At 41.3% G+C, this 18,746-nt stretch overlaps 1 protein-coding gene across 3 annotated transcripts in view; it reads right to left on the reverse strand.

The window, feature by feature from the left end:
- Positions 1-18,746, reverse strand: part of HHAT (hedgehog acyltransferase) — a 333,978-nt gene that overhangs the window by 248,943 nt on the left and 66,289 nt on the right. For all 3 annotated transcript variants that reach the window (XM_084624182.1, XM_084624183.1, XM_084624184.1), the window contains one exon: positions 13,530-13,680. In XM_084624182.1, coding sequence (XP_084480308.1) covers positions 13,530-13,680 — 151 coding nt within the window. The remainder of the gene's footprint in view (positions 1-13,529; positions 13,681-18,746) is intronic.

Raw genomic sequence — 18,746 nt, forward strand, 5'->3', positions numbered from 1 at the left:
ATTGCAGTGTAGACATATCCACTCTCACTGAAGTAGCTATTAAATGATGCACCGTAAATGTATTGGGACAAATGATCATAGTCCATCTATGGATCTGCATTCTTCACAACAGCTTTCCATATGCTAATAGTTTTCTTTAATCTGACTATCTGTGGTATAATATTTTATGCCATGGAAAGTTATTCCTTCTGGTATATATGTAAATTACTAGTTATAAAGGCCTGCACTCACCCCTGGAGTGCCCCTGACAGCCAGGTTGCAGAACCCCAGTTGTGTGTCTGTCTCAGTTCCCCTTCCTGTGGTTTCACTAAGTCCAATGAGGTACACATATATTGAACTGTGCTCCTTCAGGGGTCTAGTTTATTGAATCCAAAGGCAGAACATTTTATACAAGTAAACTTTCTCCCAGAGTCCTAGCTGGGTAGGGGGCAGGGCAAAGAAGGGAAAGAGGACCAAGTTAACATTTGTCCATCAATCCCCCTTAAGTCCATCTACCGCCTTGCTACTGAGGCCCTCTTGTCCTAGAGTCATCTTCTGGCATCAGGACCTTTTGTCATCAGCTGGGGAAGGGTTCCGCATCTGCGTTCAAGGTCCCTGCAGAATTCAAACCACAGCAACCCTTCAGTGGAACAGAACATAATTCCTTTGTGATCTGGAGTTCCTGCTGCTACCTGGTGAGGTCCTCCTGCTTGGGACCAAGTTTCGCTAGGGCTGGTCATTCATAGCTTTCTTCCCTTTCGGAGTCTCTTCCTTGGATACCTTTCCTGGTGAGCTGCCTCATCAACTGCCCTGAGAAGCCCTCTCCCCTTAGGAGCGCTCTCTATCTGTGGTCTGCCCTCTGTCTAAGCATTCATAACCCTTTATAAGGCCCACGTGCTCCTTACCAAATTAATTGCTGCCCAGCTACTTAGGTAATTAAGTATCCCCAGGTGGGTCTGGGTTGGCTCATTCTCCTTAGCATAGCCTGTCACAGGTAGGCTAGGTGCCTGACCCCCTCATGGGCCAACCCCCATGACACTAGTTTTGTAATATTACTGCTCTGTAGCAATTCTGGATTTTTTTCCACAGAGTTATTACCGTTCCAAAAGAATTTCCTTTAAAATATAAACGGTAGAATATGCATACGTATTCAATATTTTGAATGTCACTGAGTGCTAATGAGTGATACTGATACTTAAATTTTTTTTAAAACTCAACTAATTCAAGATAACCATCCCAGCAACATTCTGTCTAATTATTATTTAGCAGTCTTCCAGCTTAGTAGACACCTTATATCAAGCTTTTCATTAAAAAGATAGCTCAATAAAGCTCACTCAATATTGAACTAGCTGCAATGACATGCAGATTATTTTCCTGAGAGAGTGTAACTTGTAGGCTTCATTTTCTATACCATTTTAAATGTTCCATGAGCCACCACCCAATTTCAGCATTCCACCATCTACTGCATTCTAATGTATAAATATTGACTTGATTTAACTTGATTTGTTCGGTTTTTACATTTTCTGGCTAATTCACTGCCTTCTGAAAAGAAGGTAGCAATTGTCATGTCCATAATGACTATAAACCTGCAAAGAAACGTGTGATATGCGTTGAGAAATAAGGTGAAACTCTGGCCTCAGTGAAGGCATGGCAGTTTTCCATTACTTTAACGGGGTCAAGATTTCACTCCATTTATTCTTCCTTCTAGAAAAAACAATGTTTTCAAGATAGGATTTAGAGTAGGAGGGAGGGAAAGAGAAATGATGGAATGGTTCTGTCCTCAGCACACTACACATTTTAAAAATGGTAAATTTGTTTAATAACTTGGCTGAAAGCCTGAAATCTAATTAAATAGCAACCTGAAATTACTAAATTCATGGTTAGATTATAAAATTCACTTTTTCAGTGCATGTCCTTAATAATGCATTTCATCAGATATTAAAACACATACTCTGTTCACTAATGGAGTGATGCACTGTAACTTGAAGGATTACATTTCTGCCTCCAGTATGATAACAGCATAATGGAAGTTTGTCTCCATCCTACCTCAGTAATCATTGTAAATGAGCTGAAAATCTCAAATGCTATGGAAAAGAAATGGATCTCAAGAGATAGGAATAATACCTGTCTGAAAAGGAATAAAAATTAATTGTTGTTCTTCCCTGAGCCAAACTTCTCCCATGAGTCAATTATGGTTCTTAAAAGGTCTTTGCAATTTCATTTAACATTTAACTAACAAATGGTACAAATACAGACTAGGAGTAATACTTTCAAAACCACCTAAGGGCCAGATTCAAAAGGCATGTCTGTGCTTAATGCCCATTGATTTTAATGGCAATTTGGTGCCTAAATACCTTTAAAAATCTGGCCCTAAGTGACAAAGTCACTTTTGAAAATGGGATTTTAGCTGTTAAGGCACTTAGGTGTTTTTGACCCGAGGTTTCCTTTGCCTTTGAAGATACTACTCTCTCCACTGCCTTCCTACTACAGCTGATGTGAACAGAATCCAGAAGTTCACTATTCAACACCCAACAGCTGCCCATCTCAAAGAGCTCTAACATGCTAGCACACTCGTGGAACAAGCCTCCTCACCACCCAGATAATTTGTGGTCAGGTTACAGAAGGATTTGACATTTAGTTCTGCTGCCAGCTCAAACCAAACCAGCAGGTATTGATATGTTCCTCAGGAAACTCAATAGGAAGGAAACAACTGAGTCTCCAGCACCTTTAAAGCAAATACTGACACTCCTCCTAAAAACCTAAACCAACCTAACAAAAAACAACAAAAACCCTTATAATTTGCATGCCAGCATATGATAATCTCAGAACAAATTTCAGAAACAGCAGATGTGGTACATTTCTTTCTTTATGACATCCTATTACAGTGTAACCCTTCTGCCAGGTGGTTAATGTCAGCAAAAAGGGCCAGTTTCAATATATCTAGAGTTCCTCTTGACAAATAACTAAACTGGATTGAGGCCCCATCAAGAAACTTGGAAAAATTAATGTAGCTTCAACAGGCAGAACTTCCACACTTGCAAGCACCCCAAGACTGTGCAAACAAGAAAATCAGTGCAGGGGAAACAGAACACAGTCAAACTTGGGAAAATACAGCAACAGAATATACATGAACATAAACAGTAAAATACCCCACCCCGCCCCTGTCCAACTCCCTGTCCATCTGCCAGCGCATGTCCAACAGGTGGCCACCCCACCTCATCTGTCCACTGAACCCCACTTATGGTTTGGATCAGCAGGCTTCCATAATTCAAGTACCTCTTTGCAAATCTGTCTCCAATCCCAAGGGACCTAGGCTGGTTCACCTGGAGGGATCACCATCTAAGCCAGTTAGTTACTTAGTGTTAAAGTGATGGATAGGTAGGGCCCCACCAGAGCCCACTCAGCTCTGCTGCTGTCCTCTGCATTATCTCTCGCAACCAAGTCCCCCCAGAAGGGAAGCCAAAAGTACATAAGACCTTTAAGCAGAGTCCACGATGCTTGGAAAGGAGCTCTTTGCAACAAGGTAAGAGCTACTTCCTTTTTCTGAGCCTCTCTGGGATCCCACAACCCCTCAAAATCCAAGTTCATGAGTTCTGGTGAATCCTCACTAGGATTGTTGGTAGGCAGCCTATGCAAATGAAGGTCTCTATGGCACCACTTTTCCCTTTTCAACAATACAGGAAGTAAAGAGCTCTTTCCCCTCTAGCTTCTGGACATAGGTCTTACAATAGGAACAATTTTCAAAACTGCAGGCATCTTAAAAAAAAAACCACCTGCATTCTTTAAACATATGCACACACAAGGTCTCCTTGGAAAACTGTTTTTTCATATATAGTTTCTACAGCTGATCTCAAGTCCATTTCTCTCTCTCCCTCTCTCTCTCATACGCACGCCCCTTATTGACTTCAGTACATGTGTGCACAAGTCAGAGTTTAATGTGCTATTATGTGCTTAATGAGCTATTTAGAAAAGCTGGAAGAGCACAAGTCCACGGGGCCAGATGCGCTGCATCCGAGAGTGCTAAAGGAGTTGGCGGATGTGATTGCAGAGCCATTGGCCATTATCTTTGAAAACTCATGGCGATCAGGGGAGGTCCCGGACGACTAGAAAAAGGCTAATGTAGTGCCCATCTTTAAAAATGGGAAGAAGGAGGATCCTGGGAACTACAGGCCAGTCAGGCTCACCTCAGTCCCTGGAAAAATCATGGAGAAGGTCCTCAAGGAATCAATTCTGAAGCACTTAGAGGAGAGGAAAGTGATCAAGAACAGTCACCAAGGGCAAGTCATGCCTGACTAATCTAACTGCCTTCTATGATGAGATAACTGGTTCTGTGGATGAGGGGAAAGGAGTGGACGTGTTGTTCCTTGACTTTAGCAAAGCTTTTGACACGATCTCCCACAGTATACTTGCCAGCAAGTTAAAGAAGTATGGGCTGGATGAATGGACTATAAGGTGGAGAGAAAGCTGGCTAGATCGTCGGGCTCAACAGGTAGTGATCAATGGCTCCATGTCTAGCTGGCAGCCGGTATCAAGTGGAGTGTCCCAAGGGTCAGTCCTCGGGCCGGTTTTGTTCAATATCTTCATAAATGATCCTGAGGATGGTGTGGATTGCACCCTCAGCAAGTTTGCAGATGACACTAAACTGGGAGGAGAGGCAGATACGCTGGAGGATAGGGATAGGATACAGAGGGACCTAGACAAATTAGAGGATTGGGCCAAAAGAAATCTGATGAGGTTCAACAAGGACAAGTGCAGAGTCCTGCACTTAGGACGGAAGAACCCCATGCACCGCTACAGACTAGGGACCGAATGGCTCGGCAGCAGTTCTGCAGAAAAGGACCTAGGGGTTACAGTGGACGAGAAGCTGGATATGAGTCAACAGTGTGCTCTTGTTGCCAAGAAGGCCAATGGCATTTTGGGATGTATAAGTAGGGGCATTGCCAGCAGATCGAGAGACGTGATCGTTCCCCTCTATTCTACACTGGTGAGGCCTCATCTGGAGTACTGTGTCCAGTTTTGGGCCCCACACTACAAGAAGGATGTGGAAAAATTGAAAAACGTCCAGCAGAGGGCAACAAAAATGATTAGGGGACTGGAACACATGACTTATGAGGAGAGGCTGAGGGAACTGGGATTGTTTAGTCTGCGGAAGAGAAGAATGAGGGGGAATTTGATAGCTGCTTTCAACTACCTGAAAGGGGGTTCCAAAGAGGATGGATCTAGACTGTTCTCAGTGGTAGCAAATGACAGAACGAGGAGTAATGGTCTCAAGTTGCAGTGGGGGAGGTTTAGGTCGGATATTAGGAAAAACTTTTTCACTAGGAGGGTGGTGAAACACTGGAATGTGTTACCTAGGGAGGTGGTGGAATCTCCTTCCTCAGAAGTTTTTAAGGTCAGGCTTGACAAAGCCCTGGCTGGGATGATTTAGTTGGGGATTGGTCCTGCTTTGAGCAGGGGGTTGGACTAGATGACCTCTTGTGGTCCCTTCCAACCCTGATATTCTATGATTCTATGTGGCTCTTCGACTTTCAGGTATTTGGGTTTGTTCCCTCTCAGTTTGGTAATATCTATTTCTTGTATTTATGGATTTCAAACACAACCTCCCTTTAATTGATGGATTAATTACTAGAACGAGAACATTTCAGCATTGTAAGAGAAATTCTTTCTAATCCACGGTTGCTTTGTAAGTAGTCCTTTGGTACATTTAGGGGATCATCTAATAGAGTGGAATTTTTGGTGCACAGGTAGTTCTGAGATGAACACTTTGTTAAATGAGAGGAGTGAGGATTCACTCATTTCAGCAGGACAGAAATTCAAAACCATTCTAAATAATTATAAAACAGTTTTATAAAAGCAGCATCTGTGATAAACTGGAAAACTTTCACCATTAGCCCTTGGCCATCAAAGACTAGAAACAGCCTGAAAATGACATTCATAATCTGTGGGGAACAGGGAAGGAAGCACAAACTTGTCTTGTCTTTTCTCATCTTTCACTTTCAGCTACTGGTTAAGTCCCATTGGAGGGAAGGAATTTCAAAAGAACAGAGGGCCAGAAATTAAAGGAAATTACCCAGAAATATCTGATCTTCTTGGAGAAAGCTGCTAGATCATTTATAGGGGTTCAAACATCAATTGTCTATTCAAAGACAAGTAAATTTTGTACAGTATATCTCTTCTGAGTCCCACAGGAAATCCTCCCCCAAGTCAAAAGACACCAGCACAGCTACTAATATAGTCTTTGGGATGCAGCTGCAAATGCTGCCCCAGTGCTCCCTTACAAAGTGGGTGGGGTTGGTGGGCAAATCCTAAATATGCTGGTCATATTCTCACCCCGCCCCCAAGCTCTTCCCCATATTACCACAGGAGGTGTGGCATTCTCCTACGCAGCCTCTCCATGACATGCAAGGGTAGGCAGAATTTGCCCCTAAACTGACCCTTGATCATCTCTTTCATATGGAAATTTTTAAGATGAATCAGTTACAGATGGGTTTTCTTCTTTTCCCGAGGTACATCCCAATTAAAAGTTATATGGCTACAATTTTCCACTGATCCCATGGAATTTGAGAGGCAAATTCTGTGAGAGGAAATTTAGCCCTGATTCTTCAATCTCTCAAGCCTCAGCAAAAATCAATTAATTTAATGAGCCTGTATCATGGCCAAAGAATGCTGTGGCCCCAAAAGAGAAATCCAAAGCATAACACAGGATTTTGTTACAATATAAACCTGTTATACCAATAAAATAAAAACCAGCAGGATCTTATTAAAGTGGAAAAGGCAAAATGCCACATTTATTGTGAATACAGAAAGAATCATAGTAAGCAGTTAGTTATAACTATAACAATCCATTCAATTTCAAATTTATTCAAACACTCATTCATACACACACACAGAGGTTCTGCAAGGTTATCATCATAGTTACCAGCTTTAGAGTTGCTCGTGCCAAGCCACTGGCCAGGTGGCCTGGACCCAAGGAGGGAGCAGGGCCTTGTCAGATGCTCATCTGATGCTCCTGGAAGTTGGTTTGCAGAATCAGACCCCAAAGTTCTCACTTTCTAGAGTCCTTTTTATAGGAATTTATTCCTATGCCAGTCTATGGGAATTGCTTCATCATGCTGTTGCTGAATCAATCAGCAGATGGCACGTTCCTGACGGCTCCGTGCTGCCAGATGCTATCTTGTTCTTGAGGCTGTTGGGTGGATTCCAGTCTGCCCTCCAGGGGTCCGCTGGCTGTTTCCACTTGACGCCTTCTTCGGCCGTTGGACACTGGATTCTTAGGCTGGCACCTCCCTGATCATTCATTTATTATCCACACCAAGCATCCATCCACATACATCCTTTATCTCTATTTTAAATCACAATTGTTAAGAAAGCGAGATAAATACAACAAAAGGGTGGGGAGACTCTGTGTGCTGTTTCTGTTGTTACAAAGTATTGCTTTGAGTCTCTCTCTGTGTGAGTAGTAGTTGTTACAAAGTATTGCTTTGAGAACAGACTATGTCTTCGGATGTACTAACACAATTAGCAGCTTGCAAGCTTCACACAGAGGGAGAGAAACAGTAAAAACAAGAGACCAAAACCCAAGAGACCTCTTAATTAGTAATACCCCAGAATTTAAACTATGGGGAATCAAACACATTTGTGATTTTAATACAGAACTTCTTTAATATGATCCAACACAACAAACCCTCCAATACTACAACTGCAGTCTATGCAGTGACATCAAATGTCTGAAGCAGAGCAGGCAGCTGATCAGTGACTGGGTTTCCAATTGTTTGTTGATCATCATTAAAAAGTTACACACAATCAAGCTGGTCTGTCAGGCTCACACTCAGGGCCTTAATATTTGAGTGTCTTGTCCCTTGAGTCAGCAGTATGAAAAGGAGAAACATTTTCTCATCTGGTCCTTTCTAGCAGACATAAAAGACAACTGGAGAGGTCACTGCAATGGTAGGAAGCCTTTAATGGAAATCGTGAGGGAAGGTAAAAGGTGGTATCTGGGGGAAAAAGGGGCAGGTACAGAGACATTTTACAGGCCAGTTTTATACTGCACATTTACAGCCAGGATTATTATTAACCTACAGCAAACTTCTAGCCCACAATTTACAATTCCCTAAGATCTAGTGTATATAATATACTCATCATATAAAGGCAAGTAATCCATTAACAATAAGGAGGCAGATGACCTAGATTGATCTAAACATAATCTCCTTCAAATCATAACCCAGCTGCAACTATCCGATGTCACCAAAATTTCTGTGGGATATTTTTAACATATTAATATTACACACACACAAACTCTGCTGCTCCTGGCAACATTTTTCTGTGCTAGAGTAGCTAGTTTTTCATCTCACAGCAAGTCAATGCACATTGTTCCAGCAACATTTTAGCTGCTCTGCTGGTAACACAACACAATCACAGAGCTTAGCTCCTGCCCTGCAGGCCAGCACATTCTGCCTCTAGGCAGAAGCATTTCCCATCTGGTCCATGCCATACCCCAAGATTTTTTGTCTTGAGGATAATAAGTTCCCAGCAGAGAACCATGTTTTCTCCCCGTGAGCAGGGTCTATCATTTGCAGTGGCACAAATCTTTCTGGAGACACACCACTTCAAACAGCTACATGGACAAGAATTAGGGTGCTAAGCATGGAATGCAACCTGGAATCTGTCACATGGCACTCAAAATGCCAGACCTTTCTCCATCCCCTTGCTCAACACATTAATGCTTCTGGCTGGGATTTGTTTCTACCGCTCTCCAATTATATTTCCTCCATTCTGGATGTACAAATCAGAAAGATATCGCTAAAAAAACCCGTCTCCGACAAACTCCTACCTACCCTTTCCTGGAGAGTCCTCATCTTCAAGGCTTCACTGAGCTTAGGCTAAAACAGTGTCTTAAAACTATTTTTTAAGAAATGTCTGTTCCCATCCACTCTTGCCTCCAAACTGTAATACAGTATTTTGCAGATGCCAGGATTGAAACATGTTTAAGTTTGGTTGTGAAGCCAGTAAAGACTGGACCCTAGATAATACAGAGTGGTTAAAGTAGATGGAAGCAGTAGGGGGAAACTCAGGCTGCACTATCTAAGGAGGATGGGGAGCTGTGGGGGAGCACCACTTACCCAAGAAAGGGAGAGGAGGAGGAAGAAGAATAGCTGTGTTTCCCTGTCTCCACACTGTAGTCCTTAACAATAAAGGTCTTCCTGTAAGAGGGAGTTCATGGTGTTTCCATAGGATTTCAAGATACATTGATCATCTACTTTTGCATATGCATGTGCTCCATACTCACTGAACAAGTAGGATGGGCATATGAAAGAGAAACACACTTTTCTTCATAAACAGCATATGGGTTAATCAACATTTCTGGAAAATGTTTAACAGGCTGCGCCACTGAATTCCCCTGCAGGAATCATCCTCTGCATTGACACATTGAAATTAGCAGGTGTTGTAATGTATATTATCTATCTATTAAATCCCTAGTTTCCAGACCCTTAATCATCAGTATCCCACTAGGAGGGCACTTTTCCAACCAGAACTAATTTCCTGAGTATCAGTGTAAAGCTGTTAGAGCCAAGATGGAATTCAATCTCTTCTAGTTTTGCTGAACTATTTGCTTCTAGCTTAAGAATCTGTATAGCAAGCATTAGCCTAGAAGGATTTCTCTAAGCATTTTTAAGCCTCCAACAATACTGGTTCTTATCACATGTGCTTAGCTACCTTGATGTTACAATATTCTTGCTAATTCTCTAAATAAAAGGCAGTTTGATTCCCTGTGGCTGAAATTTGGAAATGCAGTCATTAAGAGCCAGTTAGACACTCTAGCATAGTCTGTTACTGAGCTGTTGTCCCGTCTTGAATAAATCCAGAACTGGATATCACACTGTTTTCACAAATGCAGTTAGTTTCATTATTCGTGATAATACTGCATAACGTGCTAGTAAAACCGATGACATCCTAGTCATATGAAACCTCACTGCCACACTGAGTAACTGTATCCTTGATGAGAGCTGGAGAGAGACTGCTGATTTTTTTCTGAAGACAAACATTTTTGAAGTAGTAAAATAAAAATCAGCAACAGTCTACTGTCAATAAACAGGGTAACATGCCTCTTTATTACTGGCTTGGTTCATATGCATGCATTTTGCAATCGACACTGTTAGATAATTGTTTAGTGCCACATGGGGAGCACATGGATTGTTTTTCTGCAGTCTTCTTTGTTTCTTGATCTCTCCTAATATTTTCAACAACAGGCCATGGCATTTTTCTTCCTGGTCTCAAGACGTTCTACATACTACATCACACCATGAACCAGGCCAGCACCAATCATTACTAGGAACTCCTGCATGACTCTGCAACCCAAGCACCTCTGGTTCTATGCTTTAAGGACACGCGATGCTGGTGTAAGAGCAAAATCAATCTGTCTAACCTACCTGGAACAGGACTTAGTGAAATATTTACTCAGTTGATATGCTTGCTTTGCGTGTGACATTAGCATTGTCCTCCTAATCTCTATAGCCTCAAACTCTACTATACCTAGGGGCTGCATGTATCTATCAATGCACGTATCATCATGCTTTTAGACTCTCTGAATGCCATCTTTAAACTGCTGTTTCACTGACAGTGTCTGCTTGTCACCACTATACTCTATTCTGTATTTGTTTTATGTATTTTCTAATATTCTATTCCCCACCTTAGCCCTGAGAGTCTTTACCAGCCTCTGATTTTTATTGTTCTATAAAGCCAGATTCTGGTGCAAGTCTCCATGTTGCACACCATTAAGAGCAGGCCCAATCCTATTAATACTATAATTCAGACACAGTTGGTGAGGGTAGTCATTGATGCCAGGTAACACACGAATTAAAAACAGAGTTTGTATCAGAATTAGACAATCACTGTCCCCTAGACCTCACAATACAGACTATTTTGCTTTCCAACTCTTTTGATACCCTGGATGCAGCCAATATACATTACTGAAATTCTTGATGGGATGACCAGGTACACCTGAGATAGTCAGACCTCTAGACTGCAAACAAAGTCTGTTATTCTACCTTCCACCTCTGATGGTGATATTTCTATATAAGGCACTGAACACACAAAAAAGGATTGCAGCCCTGTGGATAGCAGTGATTCATGAGTTTAACTTTAAGGGTATGAGAGAATCATAACTCAGGGGATACAGAGGGCAAGCTATGTGAGATTTCTTAGATAACTGAAATTGACCCATAATTCACTAGTAGCCATGGGAAATTCTACCACTCATATAGCTTTCATAGCAACACATCAAATCAGCTGGACGTGAAATGATTTCAATACACAAATCCTATCTGTGAAATATCATATTTAATTATTTATTACCATGATTGTTCCCTATGCACATCAGTGAATGAGACATTTTGGCAAAAAACAACAGCACATTTTTCTTCTACTGTAAGATTTCAAACCAGTCTAAATCTGGTTGCCTAGTGGAACAAAAGTTTCTATGATCTCATAAAATTTGAAAATTTTATAACTAAAATATTTAATATATATTTTCGGAAGTGTACCGAAATCTTAAAGAAAGGCACCCACTCTAACTTCACAGTCAATAACAATTCTTCCATGGTCTATTTGTATCAAACACAGTAATATCATCTGTATTTGTGCTGATGTTCAATTTAGTTTACACCTCGGGAGCAATGCTCAGATTCCACGGAGTAATAATTGACACAGCAGGAAAACACTGGATACTGGTTCAAACTCTGCTTTCAAAGTCCAGCCACGCCAAAAGGCGTTGCTATCAGCTCACAGGCTGGCAAAAAACAAAAGATTTCTTTTTCAACCTGAAGGGTCAAAAGTTCAGTTCACAGTTTCAAAGGAGAATCTAATCGGAAGGGGTCTCTTGTTAAGTAGCTTGGATTTTTAATTATTTTAAAATGTCTTATTTATTTCCCTCCAACCTCAGCCACATAACCTATTCCCTTTTTGAATGTTTTCTACTGCCACAAAGCAAAACCCTGGTAAACGATTAGTTTTCTTTGTTATGGTTAGCTTCTGGCATTAAAAAAAAATCATCCAAATCAGTCCTGATAGTAGTGCAGCATGCAGGCCTACTAATTTAAAGAAAGGAAAAGGAAAAAGTTTTATTTATATTACAACTGTACATAGAGTCCCCAATCACATCAAGCCTCATCATGAGGGCCCTACCAAATTCAGGGCCCCTTTTGGTCAATTTCACAGCCATAGGATTTTTAAAATTGTAAATTTCATTAGTTCAGCTATTTAAATCTGAAATTTCATTGTTGTAATTGTAGGAGTCCGGACCCAAAAAGGAGTTGTGGGGGGGAAGGGGGGGTCGCAAGGTTATGGGGGGGGTGTGCGGTACGGCTACCCTTACTTCTGTGCTGCTGCTGGCGGCAGCGCTGCCTTCAGATCTGGGCAGCTGGAGAGCAGCGACTGCTGGCTGGGAGCCCAGCTCTGAAAGCAGAACTGCCGCCAGCAGCAGCACAGAAGTAAGGATGGCCTGGCATGGCATTGCCACCCTTACTTCTGCGCTGTTGCCTAGAGAGCTGGGCCCTCAGTCAGCAGCCGCCACTCTCTGGCAACCCAGCTCTGAAGGCAGCAGTGCAGAAGTAAGGGTGGCATGGTCTGGTATTGCCATCCTTACTTCTGCGCTGCTTCTGTTGGGTAGCTGCCTTCAGAGCTGAGCGCCCAGCCAGCAGCCGCAGCAGCCCAGCTGTGAAGGCAGCACAGAAATAAGGGTGGCAATACTGCAACCCCCCTAAAGTAACATTTTGACCCCCCTGCAACTCCCTTTTGAGTCAGGACCACTAATTTAAGAAACGCTGCTCTCCCCTGTGAAATCTGTATAGCATAGGGTAAAAGCATACAAAAGACCAGATTTCATGGTGGGAGTCCAGATTTCACAGTCAGGGACATGTTTTTCATGGCCATGAATCTGATAGGGCCCTACTCATCATGCTAGGCCCCGTACAAACACACAGTAAAAAACAAGAACTGGCACCGAAGAGCTGATGGACTTAATTATTTAAAGCAATTTCTAAGCTTCACAACCACAGTTTTCATTTTGACTGTCCGTCATGTTTACTCAGACCTAGGGGAGACCAGAATTTCATGCTAAAATATGAACAAATATTGCTTTTAACATGCTAATGCTATGGAAAGTTTTCATATATACAGTTCTCTTCCTATTCAAGTGTTATAATCCACAACTCTCCTCACAGGGTAACTAATCAAGTGTTTCTTATCCTTCTCTGAATGAATTTTCAAGTGAAGGGTGTTTTTTGGACCAAGATTGAAAAATGATCATATTTCATAAATATCTAGAAAAAAATAGTCAGCTTAGTGGAGTCAAGTGGCCTGGATCTAATTCTAATCATTAAGATGATGAAAATCCTGAAAGGCGGCTTCCCTTTATCTCTGTGGCATGAAAAAAGTAATCATCAAACTGAAGATCTTGTAAAAGATGAAAAGTGAAAGAATAGTTCAGAACACACACACCATCAATACATTGAAAAATTACCGTCATATATCAATAATAAATTAAGCTTACTAACCGCCACATTCCAGTGAAACTGTGCATTGTGCTCACACAGCGAGGTAAAGCTGGAGGTTTGAGTCCATCCATTCGAATAATAAGAGCAGGAATACCAAAGAGAACCAGGTATTTCACATAAAAAAACAGTACTTGAGCTAATGCCAGGCCACCTGAAAGAGAACATGCCAACGCCTTAAAACAATAAGATAATGAAAAAATTTTAAAACATTTTTAAAAATCTTACTGATTTTTTCCTCATTCAAACAATCCATTATCAAAAAAAGAAACATTTTTTGATTAATAAGCTCTATGATACATACATTTTATAATATAAGAGCTATAATACACTTAATATAATATCTATGACCTTAAATGCGCACACAATAAAGTGGTATTCTTTCTAGTACGGAGATGTAACAAAGCATCAGCAACTCCACTTTCAAAATCTCCATTTGGACTTCAGGTCTGGATTGGTATGATAAGCAATAATTCACTTGTGTTAAGCTGAAAAATCAAGATGTATTGACCCAGGATATAAATATTTACCTCAAGGGACAATAAATCTTGATGTCTGCCAAAACAAAGTCAATACACAGTCTGTACAGTATTATTACATACACTCTTCACTTGTCCCTCCAAAATGGGTACAAATACTGTTACCTTTGTAGTATCCTGGCAGGCCCAGAGAGAGCCCACAATGTCAGACTTCTTGTGTGCACTAATAAATCAGAGAGAGAAACTCTATACAACCAAACATCTTCCCAGAATATTCCTTCCTGGCTCCATATGAACACAGACTGCAGTACTGGATCTCTATCACCTCCATTCAGTATTTAAACACATGCCTTACTTTGAGCACATAGGATTGAACTGCTCACACGCTTAGCGATGGGCACATCTTAAAGTTGTGTACATAGTTAAGTACCTTGCTGAATCCTGGCCTATGCGATTTCAGGGAGCCAGACCTAGAGCACAGAAGTTCAGCATCAGAATCCAAGACATGGATTTTTTTGGTTATGTGCGTACCCATGGCCCAAAGCCAGAATATGCACAAAAAGGAGTAATCCTCATTTACACTGGCGTGAGTTCAGACAGTGAATTCACGGGTGTCAACCATGCCAATAAGGGCTGTGGAACTGTTCCTTCCATTTGCATTTTTACATAAAAAAATGTATTGGAGGGAAGACGGGGGATAGAGGGTTATAGGGCGATAAGCCTGATTTAAATATAATAAAAGTTGCCAACTCACACAATTTTATTGTGAGTCTTGTGATATTTGGTGTTTTCCTTCTGGGATCTTGTGATTACGTAAGAATCTCAGCTTTCATCAGTTACAAAAAGCAAAGTTTCTAGCCTACATGACTGTGGAGTAAAGCTTGAAAAGTGTTCTCTGAAGACTCAAAAACCAGGAGGCAAATAAAAAGAACCCCCAAATTATTTTCTTCAAATCTCACGATTTTGGGGTACAATTCATGAGATTTGAATGTTCATAACTGGCTACACTGGTGGCACATTATTCTCCTCATGATGGTTTTGCTGAATAAAATTTATTTGACCAAATTTCATGAAGAAACAAAGGTCAGTAATACTAAACACAGGGGCACAGATCTTTACTCAAGTTGGTATTTACTCCTGCATACAGTCTTATTGAATGTAATGAGATTAGTTGCATGAATAAATGCTTACCAACTTTTAGAGCATGGTAAAACCTATCCCATTGTCGTCAAATTTCTGTCATATGGCAGAGCAAAAAGAAAAACCCAACATTTCAAAGAAGTTTTCTTCCTTTTTGATGCATTAATTTCTTCCAGTGCCATTAACAATCTTGGTATTTATTTTACTATGAATGTAGTTATTTTACTGGAACTTTGCACCAGACTTTACTACGAGACTAAACTTTCTATATTGGTGTGATAGGGCAGGGCCCACCTGGGGTGCCTTCCAACAGCAGGCCAGACAGCATGACAGTTATAGGTGTGCCTGCCTCAGTTTCCTCCTGGTCCCGCCATAAGAGGAACAGTCTGTCCAATTCAAAAGCCCACCTCTAGGCATAACTTATTCTTGTACATGTACAACCGTCTATAGAAACCTCATGATAAAACCATTCTCCCAAAATCCCAAAGAACAACATGTTCACAACAGTTCTCCATGCCCCCTCCCGAGACAGCATTTCTATCTCATCCTCCCAAGAGTCCATCTCCAATCCATTCCCATACTCTTTTGTCTTTGTCCCAAGGCCCCATTCTCCAGGCCCCCAGCCTGAGAGGTTCCAGATTCAACTCTCCCCCACAACACTTCTCTGGTAGTCCCAAGACAGGTCTTGCAGGATAGGGCTCCCAACACGTTCCACTCACCCAGAGTTCCTGGCCCGTGAGTCCTACCCCAGTTCAGGGAACTTCCCTTCAGAGTTCTGGGCTCAGATTCATGCAGTCCTCCACTCAGGCCTTCTGCCAGGGGATCCTCCTGTAAAGTTCCACTTACCCAGGCCTCCCTGCGTGTGAGTCCTACCTCCTGCTCCTGGAATCCACCTTCCAGCATCAACCCTCTTGGCTCAGTTTCCCCTAACCAGGCTGGTTCCTCTTTGGGTTCCTAGGGCCATTGCATTGGTCCTGCTTTGAGCAGGGGGTTGGACCAAATGACCTCCTCAGGTCCCTTTCAACCCTGATATTCTACGATTCTATGACATAAGCTCTCCTATAACTCAGCAGCAGTTCACCAGCACTAGCTAGTCCTCACCAGTAAATTTCTCCACCTTTTGTTCTTCCCAGTGGTTCTCTGTATCAGCTCTCCTCTGCATCTCCTGTTTCCCCCTGGGGCAGCTTTTACCTGCGCCTTTCCTGACTCCCTTTAGGTGCCTTCTGTTAGATGCCCCCAACTGGGAGGCATCTAACAAGTCACTGGTTCATTGGACCCTGCTCCTTCTTAAAAGTACTGGTAACCCTGAGACAAAAAGTGATGTTAAAGCTAGATATCAACCCAGGATTCTAGATTTCTATAAATAAAATGAAGTCTACAGTATTTTCCTCATGGAACATAGTAGCCTAGTAGTCAACCACATTTTCAGCCCAGAGTAAAATAAAGAACCAAATTACAGCTTGGCTACCAGCCAACTAGCAACAAATTAGATTACTATTAAAGTGATCTACAATGCTACCTGTCTGGTTTGATTCCTGTCTGATTCAATTTCTCATTTCTGTTCTAACAGTTTTTATTTTAAGACCTAAGTTTTGATTGTCACCTGCACAAACTGCTTGCAAAAGCTTCAGCAAATTATGCAATGTATCTTCAACAATATGTGCTGCATTCATAATGTATATATTACGAATGTAAATAATGGATAACGATGCATCCTACAATATCCTAATGTCTGCATCAAAGGATACATCACAACCTCTTCATGAGCAGCTCTATTAGCATCGTTTTCAGAACAACGCTGTCTGACTCCAGACAAAGTAAGATTAAACTAAATCAGACTGGGAGCTTGAGACACCCAAACTACATTTCCCATGAGGCACTGTGGCAGCATTTCCATATCAATATATTTTGATTTACAGATGAAATATTTTGATTTCCAGCCAAAATATTTCAGTATTCAAATTTCTGTCAAAAATCGAAATCAGTGCTCCTAAGTAACATAAAGCAGGCCGAAGTGTATTACCAGTGAATCTAACCTTAAAAGTTAAAATTAAAAAGTGATTCAAGGTTAATATTAAATACCTTCCACTCATTAGCAGTATCGTTTACCTTTGGATTTCTTGAGAGTAAATAAGAGAATGTTTTCTGAGTGCCAGGACTAAAAAAATCAAGGTGGTTTTCAAAGCACATAGCCCTTTTTTCTGCTTCATAAATCATCTTCAACAATGTAAGTTCAGGAGTAACTGGCAATTTTCATTGGTGATTCATGAGAAGAACAGACTTCCCTTTTGAACAGCTACATTGACCCTTGCATTGTCACCAGTTTAAAGCAGTTGTTTCTGTCAGTAAATAGGACAGGAAGATACATATAGTGCAGATACATAGAACTGCAGTGTGGTTTGAGGTAGGGTATTTAGTATGGGCTGGTTTTTTTTAAACAAACTGACTTTCCTGAACACCACCACATTTTAAAGGAATACTGACATGAAGTGTAAGTCAAACAACAAACAGATTTTCGAACAGCTTTCATCTGGTGGCTAAAGTCTCCCAGATTCTAAATATAAGGTTGTTGGGGTTCCTATGCGGGATCTTCCCCACATTCAATACACTGCTCCTCTCTCCTGGAAAAGCCCAAAGGAGGGGGAAAATACTTCAAAAAACTCTGTGAGGGTCACCTCATGGAGCTGGAGCCACATTCTCTCCTGCAAAGGTTTATGGCCTAACACAGTGAGGTGTGTGTGGTGGGACTGCAGCCTGTAAAAGTTAAAAATGAAAACCCTCACAGATAATTAGCTCACCCTTCCATGCATATCCCCTTTGGCATCAAAACTCCCTCCCTCTCTCTGCCTCCCATGACAATGCACTAGCCCCCATCTCTGAGGAGCACAGAAGTCATGGAGAGGAGTTCAACATAACTCTTAGCATCATTAACTGCCTCTTGGATTTTCACCTACAAATTCACCAGGCCCCCAATAAGTATACCACAGTGAACAGCCACTCCCCTGATATGTTTCACTGATCTAGGTGCATGTCAATTACTCTGGGTAAAAAGAAAACATGGTTATTTAATTTATATACTCAGAACACTGAAAACATGTAAATTTGTCCTTTAACCGTAAGGCTTTCCAATATTAACCTTCTGACAGAAGTTAATAACTACTGTGGGCCTGATTCTCTACTCTCTTACACAGTTTTAGGAGATCAATGAAGTTAAGCTGACATAACATTATAGTAACCCAAAGGAGAATCAAGCCCTGGGACCTTAACAGAAAACTCATAGCTTCTTCCAAGGGATTTCCTCACTTGCTCCCTCACAGCTCATGCCTTGTCTTTCTTAACCCTGAGTCCTGTTTAACAGGAATCAGCAGTTTGGTTGTCCTGAGTAGGCATACAGTAGAACCTCAAAGTTATGAACACCTTGGGACTGGAGGTTGTTCATAACTCTGAAATGTTCGTAACTCTGAACATTATGGTTGTTCTTTCTAAAGTCTACAAGCGAACACTGACTTAATACAGTTTTGAAACTGCTTCAATTAAACTATGTAAAATAAAATTGTATTTTTCATTAATCAATATAGGGCTTACTTAGAAGAAAGCAGGA

This window comes from Lepidochelys olivacea, assembly GCF_965140295.1.
Source record: "Lepidochelys olivacea isolate rLepOli2 genome assembly, chromosome: 3".
Taxonomy (NCBI): Eukaryota; Metazoa; Chordata; order Testudines; family Cheloniidae; genus Lepidochelys; species Lepidochelys olivacea.